Source organism: Pygoscelis adeliae, unplaced genomic scaffold, assembly GCF_000699105.1.
Source record: "Pygoscelis adeliae isolate BGI_AS28 unplaced genomic scaffold, ASM69910v1 Scaffold120, whole genome shotgun sequence".
NCBI lineage: Eukaryota > Metazoa > Chordata > Aves > Sphenisciformes > Spheniscidae > Pygoscelis > Pygoscelis adeliae.
This window is the reverse complement of record NW_008824032.1, coordinates 6,121,672-6,139,892: the sequence shown is the minus strand read 5'-3', so window position 1 is coordinate 6,139,892 and position 18,221 is coordinate 6,121,672. Positions and strand designations below refer to the sequence as shown.

General features: G+C 46.4%; 1 protein-coding gene across 1 annotated transcript in view; it reads left to right on the top strand.

The window, feature by feature from the left end:
* Window positions 1-18,221, top strand: part of GAP43 (growth associated protein 43) — a 154,122-nt gene that overhangs the window by 130,148 nt on the left and 5,753 nt on the right. Inside the window, exon 3 of the mRNA XM_009330459.1 lies at window positions 1-264. Within this exon, the coding sequence (XP_009328734.1) occupies window positions 1-264 (264 nt within the window). The remainder of the gene's footprint in view (window positions 265-18,221) is intronic.

The window sequence follows — 18,221 nt, the reverse complement described above, 5'->3', positions numbered from 1 at the left end:
CTGCCACTCCTGCTGCCTCCTCGGAGGAAAACCCCCCTCCTGCCGCTGCCGCCGAAACGGAAAGTGCCACTAAAGCTTCCACTGATAACTCACCGTCCTTGAAGGCTGACGAAGCCCAAGACAAAGAGGAGCCTAAACAAGCCGACGTGCCTGCTGCTGACACCACTGCCACCACCACCCCTGCCGCAGAGGATGCTACTGCCAAGGCAACAGCGCAACCCCAAATGGAGACAGTGGAGAGCAGCCAAACCGAAGAGAAGACAGGTGAGTGAATGCCTTGGTAGGGAATGGGCCTCTCCAGAAATGGATATCTCCCTTGGTCTCTTGGGGATGCATCTGAGGTTGGCCAGCAAGAGCTGGTGCGGGGGTTAGACTGAGGGTTAACAAGGGAATCCCCTTGCTGGGTTTTAGGGGTGGGGGGAGCTGCATGTTCTCGCCTAACACCCTCTTCCCTGCTTCCTGGCAGCTTTTGGAAATGCTGCACTTCCTCTTGAGGCTCCTGTTCCTCTAAGTGGAGGTGCCACCCAGCCCCTTTTTCCATGGTGGCAGGAGAATGTCAGCCAGCTGGGAGGCTTGGAGGAGCCTGGGAGAGCTCCCCAAGCTCTGCATATGCTAAAAAGGGCGATGAACCTTCCCGGTCACACTAGCGCAGGCAGCTCCAGTGGGGCAACAAAACAACCTGAGCTGATACCAGCTTACTGGAGGCTGCCAAATTGAGCTGAAAATCTCACAAGACAAAAGTGCTCTCATACTGTAGGAGGCCATTTAGCCTTGCTGGTGGGATGGTCAAAAAGGAGCCAAAAGGGTCTTTTTTCTATCTGCTTGTGTATGGATGAGATTCCTGGTACAACCACATCCTAGTCAGGAACATCTTGTTATCAGCATTGCTTATAGTTTCATCCACACCAATACTTCTAGCCTCTGTACTTGGAGTAGTCCATGACAGCCATACATGCACGAAGCTTTTAGACGTGTCAGCTGGGTCAGACCCACATGGTAAGAGTTAAAGGGAAGAGCCCTGGCAGCTCAGTGAGTGAGGACAGAAGAAAGACTTGAATGCAAACAGTCGCTCTAGGAAGTGTTTTCAATTCTTTGCTCTTGACCAAGTGCAACTCTGCTTAACCAGTTCCCCTGGGAAGAGGTGAAAAGTTTTGAGAGGCAAAAGTGAGCATTTTTGACAGAGGCAGAGTGTTTACAAACCATAAAGAAGAGCTGTTTTTGAATTGTGATACTGAGCTGGGTAGAAAATGCATCAAAGACCTGAGGATACTTTTGCTTTTTACCTTCCTTACGTTATCAAAGAAAGAGAACATAAACAAAAAAAAAAAAGGTAACATCAGAGGTAGGCACCACATGAAACTCAGTCTAGAGGCAGTGCCAAGCATAACTGGCCTCCACATCCATGAGACATTAGTTGTACAGGGCATTCTGCATTCATTAGCTTGTTGGGGCAAAAATGTGGCATATCACCTTGATATTCATAAACAGCCTGATGTAAATGTTACAGAGCCTCAGCATCCAGTCTTGCACTTACTGATGTTTCTCCATCATTTCATTTGGTCCACTACTTCTCTTCCACAAATTACAATTCCTACTTTCTAATTAGACTTCCAAGCTTTAGAGCTAACTCAGGGCTTCAGGCGACTCTGTTCCTGCTCAACAAAGTGGACAGATAGGAAAGAACAGATATCCAAAAGGACAGATGAATACTGGGAGAGGAGCTCATGCAGAACATTTCTGATTTAAGGTATGGACAAGGGGAGCAGCCTTCAGGAGCGTGAATCTAAACTGAGCGTACACAACAACGAAGGATTGCTGGTTTTACCTCCTTTCATTTAAACATTTCTAGAGATAAGCCTTGAAATTGCATTATCCAAGTTGGCTTTTTGTTGTCCAAGACTCCAGCCCTTTGTTCTTTGTGTGATTAATTGAGTGGCAAAATAAATGTCATGTGATTTGTGAAATCTAATTTGGTGTGTTGCATGCTGTACTTGCGTTGTTTTTATACTTGGGCAAAGGTATAAACATCAATGGTAAAAATAGGACAGAATGAATCAGTGTTTTGGGGTCTTCTGTACACATGATAACGAGTGCTAATTAACTCTTATTTAAGACTTGAGATGCCTTATTCCTAAACAGGAATAGTGATTTTGCTTTGAGTTAACATTCTATTTTTATTCAGATTAATCTGCTCTAATGGATAGAAGTAGGAAATTTGTAGTAGCAGGCTATTTCATTTGCTTAATTTTATCTGTTTTGAGTCACCAGTCATCAAAGAATGGTTTATTTCTATGCAGTATTCTAAATTATTTGTCGATATCTTCCCCATGCTCTTGTTGGCTTTAACATCATTTGAAGTGGCCAACCATTCATGGCCACATCATTTGAAGTGGCCATTTAAATGAATGATTTAATATGCATTTGCACGTGATACTGTTACTTATGTAAATATCTAGCCAACAGAGTAAGTTGGAAAATCTACAGTCAAATATATATTTAAAAATGAGTTTTCAGTGATTGATTGAGTGTTCAAGACCGGTATGTGCATCTATTTATACTTATTCAATATGCATGCAGTAACACTCAAGCTTACTAATGTTTGCAGAAAGCAAACATGGAAGGTGTGTGGCCACAGTCAAACTGATAGCCTCTTTAAAATGTTAATGAATATAGATTTTTTTTCTAAATTCCTATTCCAATATATCAGCCTTCCAGTCACAAACTTGAACAGCTGGGTAAGTGCCCCCAGAGCCATCCAAGAAAGAAATACAAAAAAGATTAAATAGGCCTTCCTGTCCATCTCTCTGAGGATGCTGGGTTGTGTTCTGCAATACACTCTATAGCACAGTGTCCGGAATAGTGAGAAGCTGCGTTCTCCTTAAAGAATATTTCACAAAAGAGCATCATCACAGTATAAAAGTTCCCACAGACAGGAAATATTTCCTGCCAGAAAGCCTGTTTTCTTTTTCCTATCTTCATCCTATTACTCCCTCTCATCTCTTTAAACCTCTCTGTTTCTCTCTTGGTACTTACTCTTTCCATAGACTTAAAGACATTTGCCATGTCTCAACCTTTCTCTCAGTCATCCTCCAGCAAACACAGCACTGGTGGTTGCTGGTGCGGCTGCGATGGTCATTCATGAAAGAGGGAGGGCTACCAAACATCTGCCACTCCAGTACTCCTCCAGCCTGGGGACAGATCCTCTTTCAGCTTCATCAGTTCCCTTCTTCCATAAGTCATCCTCTTGGCTTTCAAAGGTCATCTCTTATCGTTTCTGTGATCGAAGACTGGCACAGTAGTATGCGGTGTCAAGCTGCCAAAAATAAATCAAATTGGCTCCTAGCCAGTGTCATTGGTTGGCTGGTTGCCATGGCATGCTTGGCTGCTACTACCGTGAGGTGTGCCGACCGTGCTACTTTTGTGCAGTGATGTTCATCTGCTTTGAATTTTACTACAATGGCTGTATCGTGTTATCTGTGGATATCTTCCCTGGTGCAAACACAAGCAAAAGGCAAGGGCATTTCATTTATATCCAGAAGAGATTTTTGCCTTCATCTAAGGGCAGGACAAAAAAGACAGGATGAGGGGAAAGGAATAACTAACCAGATAAAGAGAAGTGCATGATTTTTAATGCTTAATAGTTAATGTTTCTGGAGTGGGGGAGAGGCTGGGTAATTCTTCATACCAGTTGATAATTCCCCTGACAGCCCTCAGCTCTCCTTGTTACTCAGTTCCACATACTCTATCTGTCTGTTGGTAATGGCTTAGGAAACAGCTTCAAACAACTGTCCTGTATCTCGTACTAGTTGATCTGGAACCCCAAACATTCCCAGTTCTACAGCAGGGCAGTTTCTAAGCAATCCTCAATGTATCAAAAAGTAGATGGAAAAAGTGGATGGATTTCAACCTGGGTAAGGCATGAAATGAGTCAGTGGGCTTTGTTCAGTAGCAATGAGAGATTGATGTAAGAAGGACAATCTCTTAGTTCTCTTCAAGTCTTTTGATGGGTGACTTGCATGCCAAGAAATTGTTTTCTTTCCTGAGCATCCTTGCCAAGCTTTATGTTTATAGGCTTTCTTGTTATGATCCAACTTTTGCCTCTTTGGTGTTGGTATTATGCTTAGAGAGGCTCCCTTAGATGCCAGCCTGCTCAACAGGACAAAATTCAAAAGTGGTAGGAAGGAATTTATACATTGCATATGGATGACAAGGTGAGATCTAGGTTGCATTGTCTTAAATCCGGAGAGTCTCCATCAAAGTTACTTGAAAGAGTCTACATTAGCGGAGCTTTGAAGTGAGACCAGCATCCAGAACAGCAGACTATAGAAGAAGATGGGCTACTGTGTGCCTTACTGGGAGGAGAGGAGGTGAATGTCACACAATGTTAGATTCTCTTCATACTTTCCCAGGTTTTTGAGTCTTACCTCCAAATTTGGCTAGCTCTCACATCAAAAGCACTCTCAGATTGTCAGGTAAGAATACAAGCACAGAAATGTGAAAGAGTAATTGTACCTAAGGAAACAAATGGATCTTCTTTAGTTGAGAAATGAAGAATGTTTTCTCCGGCTTGATGAAATAGCTTTACAATGGAGCAGTTTCACAGCTGAAATGAAAAATTAGCCAGATGACTATTGCTTTGCATGTAAGCGAGCCAGCAGTTCCCCCAGGGCCCTGCAAACAAGGAGCTCTGGGAGGCACCATCTTCTCTTCACTTCCTCAGAGGGAGCAAGTCCTACAGATCCTTTTTCATGGTTTAGAGTTGAATCAGTTCTTTGTTTTCAGTTCAATCAGTGTATTGATGGAAGGACAATACTTGCTGCACCTAGGGAGCACTGGCTATATAAAGATTTGGAAAGGGACACCATCTATTGTCATGTACCAGCTAGAAGGTACAGCCTGTGCTACGCAAGAGGATTGCCGTTGTATAACTGGAAATTTAGTCTTAGCCCATGGGTAGCTGGCATGAGGCAGAACACCGTCACTGCCGTTCCTGTTTCATGGGAGCTTATCTCTGCTGTTACACCTTGCAGCCAAGGAAAGCAATGCAAATACGGTAGTCTTCCCATGACTGCCCCAGAGGGAACAACTCTAAGCAAGCGTGCCAGTATTTTCTTGTCTGTAGTACTACTCCAGCAACAAAGTAAGAATAGAAATGCAATTTAGGTTACCTGCAACATGCTGAAATGTGTCAAAGTATGTGCCTAGTCCTCAGTTGCTCTGAAACTTTTAATCTTTGCATTGTGTCTACATGGGTATAAGCACTGCATATGTATTTCACAGCCTGCTTTCTGTTGGTGCACATAGTCATGTGAGGGACAGGGTGAGGAAAATGGAATGTCACAATTTTCCAGAGAACAGGAAACCTACACACTACCTGCTACAGATGCAGGATTTCCTCCTCTGTTGCAGTGAAATACTGTCTCTGGTCCCATGTGTGCCTCAGGTCTGCTATTTTCTAATGAGATGCAGCTTGCCCCGTATAGGTGGGAACTGCATTAGTGGGCTAGTGGTGAAGCAGGACCTGACCTCTTTTAATGAAATCTTAGGTGGCACTAAGCATATTTACCAATGACAATGTGTGAGCTGACTCTGGAAAAGGCCTCCTGGGGAGAGGAGGTTAACCACTGTTTTGCACCAGTTCTTTTGGGACCTCAGTAAGAAATGCATGGACACTCAAGGCTGGTTAACTGGTTTATTTTGTGAAGGATGGAAATTATAGGAAAGGTGACAGCAATCTTTCATCCCTTCTGATGTTGGGAACCACAGCTGTTGCAGTATCGGCCGAGCCCCTCCTCGTTGATCATGGCAGGCTGCACAGAGTTCCTGTTCATGGGGGGGTTGGCCAGCCTCACTGTTCTTCACATCTTCATGGTATTCTTCCAACTGAACAAAGCGGTCCTGAACTTGTACAATACTGAACTTTCTAGATGGTATACCAAGGTTCGCTGAGAGCATTACGCTCTTACACATCTCCATAGGAAGAAGCTTTTACAAGCAGTACATACAGGTGGTATTGTTTAAGGCAGTGCATACTAATGTATGTGCTCATGTTGTATAGTGGTTGCTCATGCTAACACACGGCTCTCTACAGCCAAGGATGATGGTTAAACTCTAGATTTTGCTCAAAATCACCGTCTCCTTGTTACAATGTTTTCCACAGTGGCCCACTACAACTGCACTCAGATCATCTTCAGAAAATGCTCCGAAATCCCCACGTGGGAGGAAGGCTTTCTGCCATAAATGATAACCAAATTTTCTGCTGAGAAGGGCTCAAATAGCAGACCAATGGACAGAATAGACAGACGGACAATGAAATTTAAGTGGCAGCTGTTTGCTGTAGCTGCCAGCAGTGCTCTGCACCACCACCAGTGTCATCTCTTTACACTAGGATCAAGTAGGCTGAACTTTTCAGATAGATATAAGCTTGCAGAGTATCAGCTGGGATTTACAGGTCCAAGGAGCAGTAGTTTAAAGGTAGCAGTACTGGCTCTGTGGTACAGATGACTGCCATGTGCAGAGGAAAGGGATTAGAAAAGTTCACCGGGTCAGCATGATCAGATTAGTTAGACATTCCTTGAGAGCTGTATAATAGGTACATTAATACTGGATTATCAGTGGCAGTGCAGTGACCAATTCCAATCTCTGTGGCAACTCCACAGACTCTGGCAAGGTGAAGTTGTACTCTCAAGGGTCCATGCAAATAATTGGTAGAAGAACATAGAAATTGCCAAGCCAGGTCAGACCTAACACCCATTTATTGTACTTCCTGCAGTGGCTAGCACCAAATGCTTCTATGGGCAGATTTGGGGTAAACTGCCTCGCTACTGCTAGGACTCATCCCTGTCCTCTGCTGCCTAGTATTTTGTTTAAAAGTTAAAGCATGATGTATTATCTCTTTTGATACTAATTATAACTGTGGCTTTATATGGCATATATATAAATGTACAATATCCAGTTGACTAAGTGTCAACAGCTTCCTCAACTCCAACCAACTGTACAATGGCTGGAAAGTTCAGCAATGAATTGGCCACCATTGCCTTAAATATCTTTCTGTATTTGTGTTATGTCACAGAAAGAGCAAAAGTATAGTATGCACATAAGCACAGAGGGCATCGTACCATAGCCCTTGCTGTTTATCTCTTTCCTGAAGAAAACACAAACAATGCTTTCAATTGCTTTTTATATGAAAAGATTCTCATGCTTTTTAGCATCTTTGTTGCTTTTGTCTGCCCTCCCTTTAAATCTGCAAATGTCCTTTATGACATGGGGTGACAAACACTGTACACATTAGTCCAGAAAAGGCTGTACTTGTATACATGTATTTCCAGAAAGGCAATATTTCTTCTGTTTTGCTCCTCATCCCAGTCCTTATGCACACCAACATCTTTGCTTTTTGAAGACAGCTACCCACTGAGCACTGACGACTGCAATGACATCCAGGTCTGTTGTGGGCTTGGGAGTTCTCCTCTTTGTAAAGGCACTGCACAAATATTTTATTCAGCCATATGATGGCCTGTGAGATTGGGCAGTGGTCAAAAGAACCAAAGAAAATGTAGGCAGTGACAGGAGGCTTACAAGTCAAGCCACTGGCATCAGCTCCGTGGGATAGGTTCCACCTCCAGTTCTGGACCTCCAGTAGGCCTGTGAAAGACCAACTTATGCAAGCTCAGTTTGAACAGGTCTCTAGCCACAATATATTTCTCAAGACTACATTCGTGCTGCAAGCTTGGCTTAAAGGAGGGTTTCCTCATTCCCTAGCTTTCCTCTCTGTTGGTGTCGAATGTCTTTCAGGCAGAAAATAGAGGAGACACTTAAGGATAATGTATGGGGGAAAAGTGAATGATGGAGAGTGCTGCTATTTGCTGTGCTTAGCTGTCCTCTGAAGGGGAGTCTGGTCTAGTTTTGCAGGTTACTAGAACTGTGACTTTTTTCCTAGTTCTGTATTCCCTCCTAAAGGCTCCCTTTGCATATCCTTTAGCTCTAATGGCCTGTACCATATAAAGAGCCTTGGCTTTATCATCACCAAATGGGAATGTGATCTGTGGAAATGTTTCTTCTTTTTTTTCTGTGTCCTTAGCTACATCACTGTCAGCATGGGACACTGGAACAGAGCTGAAAATCTCAGCTGAGGTCCTGGCAGCCAGGAGCCCATGTTGGACACCTGCCCTTTGCAGGGCTGCAAAGTAGTCAGGAAAAGAACTATGGAAACCTGGAGAGGGCCCAGAAATGTAAAGGAGAATGCTCTTCTCCTAATGACAGGAAAAGTGAGACTCAAGGCTTCATGTAAATAAGTCTTAGATAAAGGTCATAAGGTCCCAATTATCCGGTGTTCAAAGGACCACACACTTTCCAGCTGTACCTTGAGGCAGTAGCAAATGAGCCCTCTTTTCATTATGAAAGAAAGCAGAAGGTGGAAGACACTATTCAACCTCTCCATCTTCCTTCAGCAAAACACAGTAATTGGGAATGCTAGTAATGATAACCGGACATTACCTGTAACCTACAGGGCTTAATGAAGAAGAAAATCTCTCTGACATTTGGAAGAGCATCCAAATCCTAATGCTAAAGTGGTGCAGTGCTGCAGAACCATAGCTGACAATGCATTGTAGGTACAGGGAAAGGGATGGAAGGGCAGGAGTGAGAGCTGTGACCAGTCTGCAGGAGCATTCCCCAGTGCTGCTGACTTTGGCAGAACCGTCTTAGCAGCTGTGAAAAATGTTTCAAAGACCTTACTTGATAATCATTTGAAGAAATGGAGGATGGAATAAAGTAAAAGTAATTTAAAGTTGGGGTGGTGGAAAGTACTTTTAAAAACCCCTTTGCTGTTCTTAAAGGCTTTGGGCACCCATTGATTTGGAAGTGACACAAGCCTCTAAAAGGGAGGTGTGGATGCAAGCTCGTGTGGACTAAGTCCATAACTGCCTAGTTTTTAGATGAGTATAGGACTCCAGCCCCTCACTGGGTGTGGGCTTAGAATTAAACAGTATGTATTCCAGCTTAGACACCCTGTGTTACCTATCCCAAAATTTCTCTTCCAAGCTCCCCTTCTTCCTCCCTCTTTCCTCCCATCTTTTACAGCCTGTTTGGAGGCAACACTCGCCAGCTGTAGCTGCAGCTACAGGGATGAAATCTAAGCCTCATGAACTTACGTATGGCTAGGATGTCACCTGTGATTTCAGCATCAGTGTCGTAAGCCATTCAGAGTAATCTTCAGTCAACAGTGCTGTAACAAGGGGTATGCCACAGGAGACCAAGCCCTGGGCTGGAGCCTGTCCCGCTGCATTTCAGAAAGACGTGCGAGCTGAAGAAGTCTGTGGTCTTAATCTTAGGTCTGCTCACAGATGGTCTGTATGTTTCTTCCCTTGGGAGGGACTCAGTGCAATAATGTAATATTTGTCTTCTGCTTTCCCTTGTGGTCAGAAAGGATGGAAATCGCCCGCATTCAGAGGGTCTGATGAGAGGGCTTCTGTGAGGTTGCCTTCAGCAAGGCTGCTACAATGTATACGAGCAGCAATTCTGTCTGGCCCTTTGTCTGCATTCACAGTCCGTTACTCAACTGGTACACCAGGGATCCAGATGGTGAAAGCACAGCGAAAGGAAGTAACTTCTTCATTGCCAAACAGTGAGCAGGCATGACTGTCACCTAGATCTCCTAACCCTGTACCACACCTGCTCAGTCCTGCACCCGTCCCACTGTACAGCTCCTAGTGTTCGGCATGGACATTCAGGGTGCTGCACATTTGCAAGTCAGTGGGACTAGTGGGTGTTTGAGAGATCCATCAGCAGTGTAAACAGCTTTGGCACATGCCTTTAAGCTTATCTTTGGGGATGAAGGCACTCTTTGCACAAACCCGTCCCAGCACTACTTCCAAGCCTTTGCTGGGAGACTTATCAGTGTGGCCAAACATGGTGCCAGGCACAGGGACTGAACTTGACCTCTTGTCCATGACACAACCTCTCCCAAACACACCTGAGGCCCAGCAGGAAGGCAGGGGGAAGAAATGCACAGCACTGCTGCTGAGCAGCACCACTTCTCTGGATGAACAGCAGACTTTGGTCTCAAGAGATACCAACCCAGCACTCTTCACTGCACTCAATAAAGAGGCACAAAATGAGAAAGAAAACGTTTCTTTGTGCCTCAAGCTAGAAACCTTCTTCATGGCTGAAGTCAAATGACTGTGAGAAAGATGGATGGAGTCACTGACTTTTACGTCAGGGAACAAGGAGAAAATTCCAGCCATTCCTAACTGATGTAGCATGCAACTACTTCTTGTCCTCATTTCTAGCAAAACACACACACATGTTTCTACCAAACAGAGGAGTCAAGCCTGGTTGCAGTTCAAACCATCTCCATGCAGGGCTTCTGAGTCCTGCTGCGCTGGAATTTTTCTGTGAAACTCTTTTTTTCATTAAAGAACCCTTTAGTTTGTCAAAACCAAACATAATGTGCCAGTACCAGGAATGATGGGATTTGTAGATTAAAGTAGTAAGAGCAGTACTCTTACTGCTCTTACAGTAGTAAGAGCAGAACTCCAGTAAGAGTTCCTGCTTTTAGAGTAGCTTGCACGTGAGGGTCAGGTACTCCCTGAATGGGACAGAAGACAAGATGGGCCCATGCCTTACCCTAGGAAGCTGAAATCCAGTGAGCTTTGCCTGCAAGCCATTGGGCTGCTGGATGAAGTTTCCCCGATCCCTCCTGCTGGAGCTGTTCCACTTTGTATAAATTATTTATTATTTGCTGGAGCCAGGTTGTGGAGTTTGGTCTCCCCCGTTCCAGATGAGTGCTCTCGCCACCGGTCTACAGAGTCAATGTTTTCCTCTGGCCCAATGAATATTTAATGATTTGTGGAAGTGGAACAGCTCCAGTAGGAGAAGAAGAGTAAGACAGACGTGTTCATTCACGCGGATATCTCACGACATCGCTCTGCGACCAGCAGGCAAGACCCAAGCCAAGGGTCTTTACAGCAAATAAAATCAGCCAGAGGACCAGGGGAGACAACATGAGCATGAAACGGTGGGGTGCCACTTCCTATGCTTCAGTGCAATTTCAGAGCAATTTCAGAGAAGCTCAGGCCTGGTGGGTTCATGCCTCAGATAAGGCCCTCTTCTGTGACAGCTGCTGTCAAAATGATGGTGCCCAAGCCAAAAGTATGGGCTGCTCCACCTTGTCCAAAAACTTAGAAACTCTGCAAGTGTTAACTGTGGTAACTCACAGCCTCTGTGGACCTGTGCAGAGCTGGGCTTCATAGCAGACTTTGGCTACTCATGAGATAGTGGAGGAGCTTAGCCCCACAGCCAGGGCAGGGCCACCTTGGGCTGTCAGTGTTAGCAAGGGGACAGCCACAGCAGTGCTGAAATGTCCTTTGATGAGGGAGAGAAGCCTTGTCATTGTAGGCTAATTTGGCAAGGGGCTATCTTAGCACCCCCTTTTTTCCACCATAGTGGGCGGTACTGAGGAGCTTTGACCTTGCCATTGACAACCTGGACATACCTGCTGCTCCAGGGCCTTAGGTGATGCAACCTGGCCTCGTGCTGCCACGGCACGGATGGCTGTGCACAGGGCATGGGGCTGCCTCGCTGTGCCCCTGTGAGGTCTCCCCAGCACTTGCAGCTGCCCCGCCGGGTGCCCTCATGTCAAGGCCGAATTCATTACCCACCTGATTGAATTGTTATTGTGAAAAGCCAATTAAACCGAGATGGCTACTGTGGGATAGCCACACCATTTCGCTTGGCGCAGCGCTCAGAAAGTTCAGAGGCTGGAAAGTCTCTCCCGAACTGGGAGAAGGTTGGGGGTTTTTAAAAAAAAAAAAAAAAAAAAATCCCAGATTTGAATTAAAATCAGAATTACTGATGCTAGCTGCTATCACCTTCACGGGAAGACTGCCGCTGGCAATGAGAGCTCTCGTGAAAGGTTTTTCCAGGCAGCTCCCTCCTTCCTTCCTGCTGTGCAGCTCGGCTCTCTGAAAATGGCCAGCGCCAGGCACAGGGCTGCCCTACACCCTCCTTTCCCCTAGGGCTGAGCACTTACTGGGCTAGCATCACCACACCTCTGGTCACAGAGATTTCTTGGGGCGGAAGAGGAGACTATGCAGTCCGACGTCCCACCTTAAGTCAAGCTGTGGCTTTTCACTTCCCAACCCTTAGGCTTTCTCACGGGCACCCAAGGGATGAGGCGACAGACCAAGGAGGATCTGGCCTTTGCAGTATGAGCTGGGGAAAGTATCCAGCTGCCTACCCAGTTTTGCAGGATGGGTGCTGTGACTCCTGATCTTTCCATCCCTGGAGAGCTGTGATTAAGCAGTCCCAGACAGGGGATTTTGGGCAGAGGGGAGGGTTGCTCTGCACTAGCAATGCCACTCCATGTTGTCTCGAAGTGGGGATTTCCCCACAAGTGCTCATAGTTCAAAATGCCTCTTCCTATGTCTGGGCTGTCATAACGCATGTGATGACCTCCTCCTGTTGAAATGAAAAGCAAAGGCCCCCAGGAGCTTCAGTGGGTACAGCATTAAGCTTGAACTGCCTCCTAGAGAGCCGCAGCTGTGTTTCAGTGCCCATTCTGCACAAAACACATTGGGATCCTACGTGTGTGCACACCAGCTGTGCGCGTGGGAAATATTAGCAATATCTTTGATGCAAAGAGCTGGTGTTGTTCATGTTGCAACTGCTGGGGACAGTTATCAACAAGATGGCTGTGGAAGGCCTGACAACAGGCACTTAATTCATTTTAGCATCCAATTTGCGGAGCCTTGGTGTATGATGATGGACAGAAACAAACTAATGATCTCTAAATGAAATTTCTCCTTCATTTAAACACAAAATGCGAGGATGGCAAAGGGAAGAAAAACAGACATTTTATATCCTCTCCTTGATTGTAATTCCCTGCCTTCAGCTAGATCAATATCATTTCTGCTGGAGATGGAGGCTGCCTCTGGTTTCCATGGCAATCTGGTTGTTGGAGGCTTGCAGGCTCCATGAATCCCCAATTTATCAGCCTTCTAGGCTTTAATAATGGAGACCAGCAGTCAGGCAGCTTATGAATGGCACATGTCTTTTGGGCTGGGGGAAGGGAGGTGGGAGTGTGGTTTGTAGTAAGGGCTGCAGTTTTCCTGCCACTGACAGCTGAAGGGGGAGGAGTACGAGGGGAGGAGCAGTGCATTAATTCTGGATGCACTGAAGGAATTTCTAGACTTTTTTGCTGCAATTATGGAAGGTTTCCTCCTCTGGCCTCTTTTCCCTGGCCAACTTTGCCGGGGCAGGGGAGGAGAGGAGAGCAGCCTCACAGCCGGTCCTGTGTGATGAGGTGGGAGCTGTAGATGGAGAACCCAAAGGCTCTAGCACTCTGCACGTTTCCTTCCTCTCCTTAACCCTCTTTATTTCAGGATCAGGAGTGCGTGAATGCCAGCAGTCTGCCACGGTTTTGGGTTCATTTTTATCCCCCTACTGATCCTACCACAATTGCCAGGCTGATCAGCGGAGCTGTAAGATGGGCAGACCTCTGAGGGACTGATTTGTCTATCAAACTTCTGTCATTTGCTGTGCTACTCTCTGCGCGTCTGCCAGACCTCTCCAAACCTCCATCCCCAAAGTGCTGTAAGCTTCAGTCCCTGAATTAATTATGTTGCTAGAAATGTCCTGGCTGTACAGGAATCACTATCAGTCACTTCAGTAAGGCTGCATTTTGCTCACTTGGCCGTGATCTACTCAGGGTATTTCCATTCCTTCTTACCTTTCCTCTTATTTCTCCCCTATGATCTCACAGGGCAGCCACCCTAGAGAGGCTAAAGAATAAATGGATATGTCTTATCAAGGCCTTGTTCTTCTGTCCCCTCACATGCCCTCTGTCTCTAAACCATCCTCCAGAACTTAACCCAGCAAGGGGGAAAAGATAGGTGACTCAAAAGAATACTGTTGCATGAGGTGGGGACATCCTGTTTTCCAATGCGTATGCCAAGAGCAGCTGCCAACTGTTACATTCCACAGCTGGAAGCAAGTAAAAACCTCTATATTCAAGCTGTTCGAATCACAAGGTATTTAAGGAATTGAAAAGAGTAGCCTTTCTGGTCTGCAGGACCTATGTGAAATCAACAGGGGCAGGGGAGAAGAGTAAAGAACAACTTGTGGGTTATTTCTTCTTATGTTTTCCTCAGGTGAAGTAATGAATGCCTTTCCTCTTACCTGCCTTCCTGTGATGGTTGTGGGGCAGGTATTGCTGAGGTGATTGTTGCACCTCCAGTTTTGGCCTGAAATTAGGACTTTGTGGAATTTCAGAAATCACAGGACCAGGCATCACACCTATGAAAGTGTTGCTGTGTGCAGAGTGGCTGTTTGAGATGCTGGAATGAGAGACAAGGCGACTCAGCCTCCTGGGTACACCACAGGCTTTTGTGTGACCACAGCCCAGTTCTTCATACTTTGCTCACTCTAAAATGCAGAAAGCCTTTGCTTTCTTCACTGGGCTGCCACAAGGATAAAATATCTCCATGACTGTGAGTTAGGCCATTGCTGTGGTGACAAAGACTAGATAAATACTTACATTGCTGGCCACCTGTAGCAATTTGGGAAGGTCACAATGGAGACAGCTCTTGATGTTCACAAAGGTCTGGGTTCATCATAAAAATGTATGATCTGGATATTATATCCTGTTTTATCTTACATGTCTGGTATGATCTGGATATTGTATCTAGAAAGACCAGTACACTACCTTGCTGGAAAGTCAAGCAGTGGATAATGAAGAACTGTGGTCTGAGTGTCTGCAGAGGCATCTTTGACTCTGGCTCACCCTTTTTTGGGAGATGGAGGCTGGTAGCTTGGAACCTCTCCTGAAGGGACCCTTTCTGCTCCAGCAGGGCTGCTGAGCAACTGATTGGGAATTAGATCAGCTCTGACCCCAGCTGATGGCTGGGGAGACCCTCCGCAAGTCGCCTCCCATTTCTCCACTTCAGGCTCCCTGGCTGTAAAGACCGTGGAGCCTTGGTAGGAGTCTGTTGAGGTCAGCACCTTTGACGCTGTTTGGCAGGAGGCCACTCGATACCAGTGCGAAATGTCTGCCTCCAAGGCACCCTCATCCCAAAAGGGCTCTTTTACCTCCCCTTCGGCCACTGTACTACACAGCCTCCCACTGGCCCACCACTTTCTGGTGCAACAAAGCATGCCCACAGAAGCACCGTGATAGATCACACTGCTGCCAGGTGGGAGCACCCTGTCCTCCCTGGAGCTGCATTTGCTTGTAGCAGTGATGGTGGCCAAGAGAGAGGCGTTGATAAAGGAGATCTCACTGTCTGAAAACCTAACCACTCTGGTAGGCTTCTTCCAACCCTAGCTGGATTGCAGTTGCCCAGTTATAGGTACTGTACACAGGAAGTTGGGGCCAAAAGTGCTGGTAATAGGCAGGAATAAACAACCAGCCAGCAGTAGGCATGTCATTTGTCTCAGCCTTCAGGCCTGGCTGCGTCAATGGCTGTGGGAAGGAAATGGCAGTGGAAGAAAGAAGGAGAGACGCTTCTTTCTCATTCTCCAGGAAGCAAAAATATTTGCAAATGTAGCTGTAACAGGGTTAACACCTCACATTCACAAGGAACATCCTCCCTTTTCTCTCTCCACCCTCTTCCTCCACCACTCCCATTTCTCTGGAGACCTCACTGCTCCCTCCCATCAGCCAAAGTTGGGGAGTTTCCATGGCAACCCGGCAGCTGGTGTCTAGACACTGTGAAAGATGCTTTGCAATGGAGCTGTGAGCCTGACTCCCCTCGGCACCCCCTCCTACCGCTGTGCACCCTGAGCATCTCTCCCACCACTCCCTCCCTTTCCATCTACTGCACACATGGATGCCGACACAGGGTGGGATTTCCATGGTGGTGTTGGGGAAAGAATGGTGCGGGGTGGGAGGAGAGGGAGAGGAAATCCCTAAGCCACTGGCTCTTCAGCCTGACAAAGCGCAAAGGCAGCTGGGGCGACAGAACTGGGTCTGGCTGTCCTCTGAGGATTTAGCAGGATCAGAAAAAGAGGCAGCTGTCCAAACTTGGAGCAAATTCATCAGCCATGGGGCTGGCAGAAGTTGTTTTTTTTTCCCTCTGCTAGAACAACTGAGGTTGGCATACATGTTGCTGAAACAAAGATGAGGCAGTCCAGGAATAGGAGGCCCAAACTACCATGTATTGTGGCCATTTTCACCTTTTTGTTTTAACCATAACAGGCTTCTTTGCCTGCTTCTTTCCAGTAGTTACTGGGCAACTTCTCTGGACCTCCTGCCTGCTGCTTGCAGTGGGGACATCCCTCCCCACGACCTTGTTGCAGGGTTTGCCAAGGGGATGCAGATCTCCCAGGTGCCATGTGCCCACCAGGGCCCCCCAGGGCTCACAGGAACCAGGTGGTACCCTGAGTCCATCTGTAGCGAGTGAGGGATTCACCAGGGGTTTGGGAGAAATCATGAAAGTCAGCCCCCTGGACCAAACACAGCCACTCACCTGAAATACCCAATTCATTCATTTCTCAGTGTTTTGCTGGGCCAGCATAAGTCTGCCAGTTTTCAGAAGCAGTGAGCGGGGAGGATGTAGGATTTTCGTACTGCATATGACGCATCATAGGGCTGACTGCAATGGGCTAACTTGTATTGGGAAGAGAACTGTATAAGCAACAGCTCTGAACCTGAACTGCGCCTCGTTTCAGCAGTCTCAGACCTACCATCGTCTGCCTGGAATTGGCTTCTGGCTGGCTAGAAGGACAGATGGATCGGGACAGATGAATCAAGCCGTGAAGCCTGGATTCAAATCTGGATCCAAATGTCATTAAAACTAGGAGAGGCTCGGGTCAGGGATTTTAAATGGTGCCTTCCAGTGCTCCTTACCCTCCAAAAAATGTCTTTAAACAGTCATCTCTGGGGCAGACGAGGTCTGCTTATAACAGGGCAGCAAAATCCAGATTAGTATTTGGGAGCAAAGAGGAGACCAGACGAGGCACAGGTTTTCAGTTCCATCTCTGACCAAGCTGTAGTTGGCAGAGGACAGAGGGAGAAAGCAGTGAGCGTGACAAATGCTAGAGAAAGAGCAGCGGCTGAGTATATCTGGTCAATACTTTAGCACGAAGGGATGGGAGAGTTCTAGCTGCACAATCAATATCAGCAATAAGTATGCAAACAGTGGGAAAGCAGCAAAAGCAAAATCCCTGCATCTGTAGTAGATGTAGTGTTTGTGCAATTTCTCTTCTCTTGGCATCGGCTGTGGTAATTTAAAGATCTGCAGTGGAACAGAGACAAAAAGGAAAACAAAACCCAAGCCACCAGCCACAAAAGAAATGATCAGCAGAGAGGTTGCTGCTACTATGGTCATAAGCTGATGTCTGCTCTGATTTAATTAATCTTGGCAAGTCAGACAGGAGCTGGGCAGGTCCCAAGAGACAGTGTTTTACCCGGAAATCCACTCAACCTAATTTCACGAATGTAGAGCAGTGGAGAGATTTGGAGAGGAGCCTGCATGCTCAGCCATTAGAGCACAGTGTAGGCAAAGGCAGCTGGAAGTACCACCATCCAGCAAAACTGCTGTTTGCGTGCCTGCTTCAGCTTTACAGCAACCAGAGCTGCATATGTTTGAGGCGTTTGCTCCCCAGCAGGTCTCACAGACATGACTCTCACCCTTTCCAGGAAATAAATGGAGTGCTGAGGGGCAGGAGCTCTCAAAGACCCTACTTCAGCAAGGATCTGTAGTTCATTTCCATATTGTTTTTCTTCCATGGGCAAGGCAGTACCCTAGGAGGTACCAGTTGGAGCTGTAGGTATGAAGCATGTCTCTGACACAGGCCCTTCAGCTGGGAAGCAAATGCACTTCAGCCTCTCACACCATGCAGCTCTATTGCTTAAGCAATTCTGCAATTGCTGCCCAAAAGGTTTCTCAACTTGGCTGCCCCGTCCAGGGTGCTAGATTGAAGTGAGGTTGGTGGCAGCTCAGCTCACACATGCCTGTCTCTGTGGCAAAATTATCCCATACTATAGGATGATTTGGACTGCAGCATAGATTTTTGAAAGACTGAAACAAAAGACAAAGCTGCAAAACAAACTAAAATCTCAAAACTGTGTCTGGGGGGGACCACAGGGCTGGAATAACCAGGAACAGTGCAAGTGATGACTGATGTGCATTAAAACAACTGTGAGAGTGATGACTGCAAGCACAAACTAGGTGGGTTTTGTTGTTGTTCTTGTTTTGTTTGTTATGGGTTTTTTTTAGCTTTTT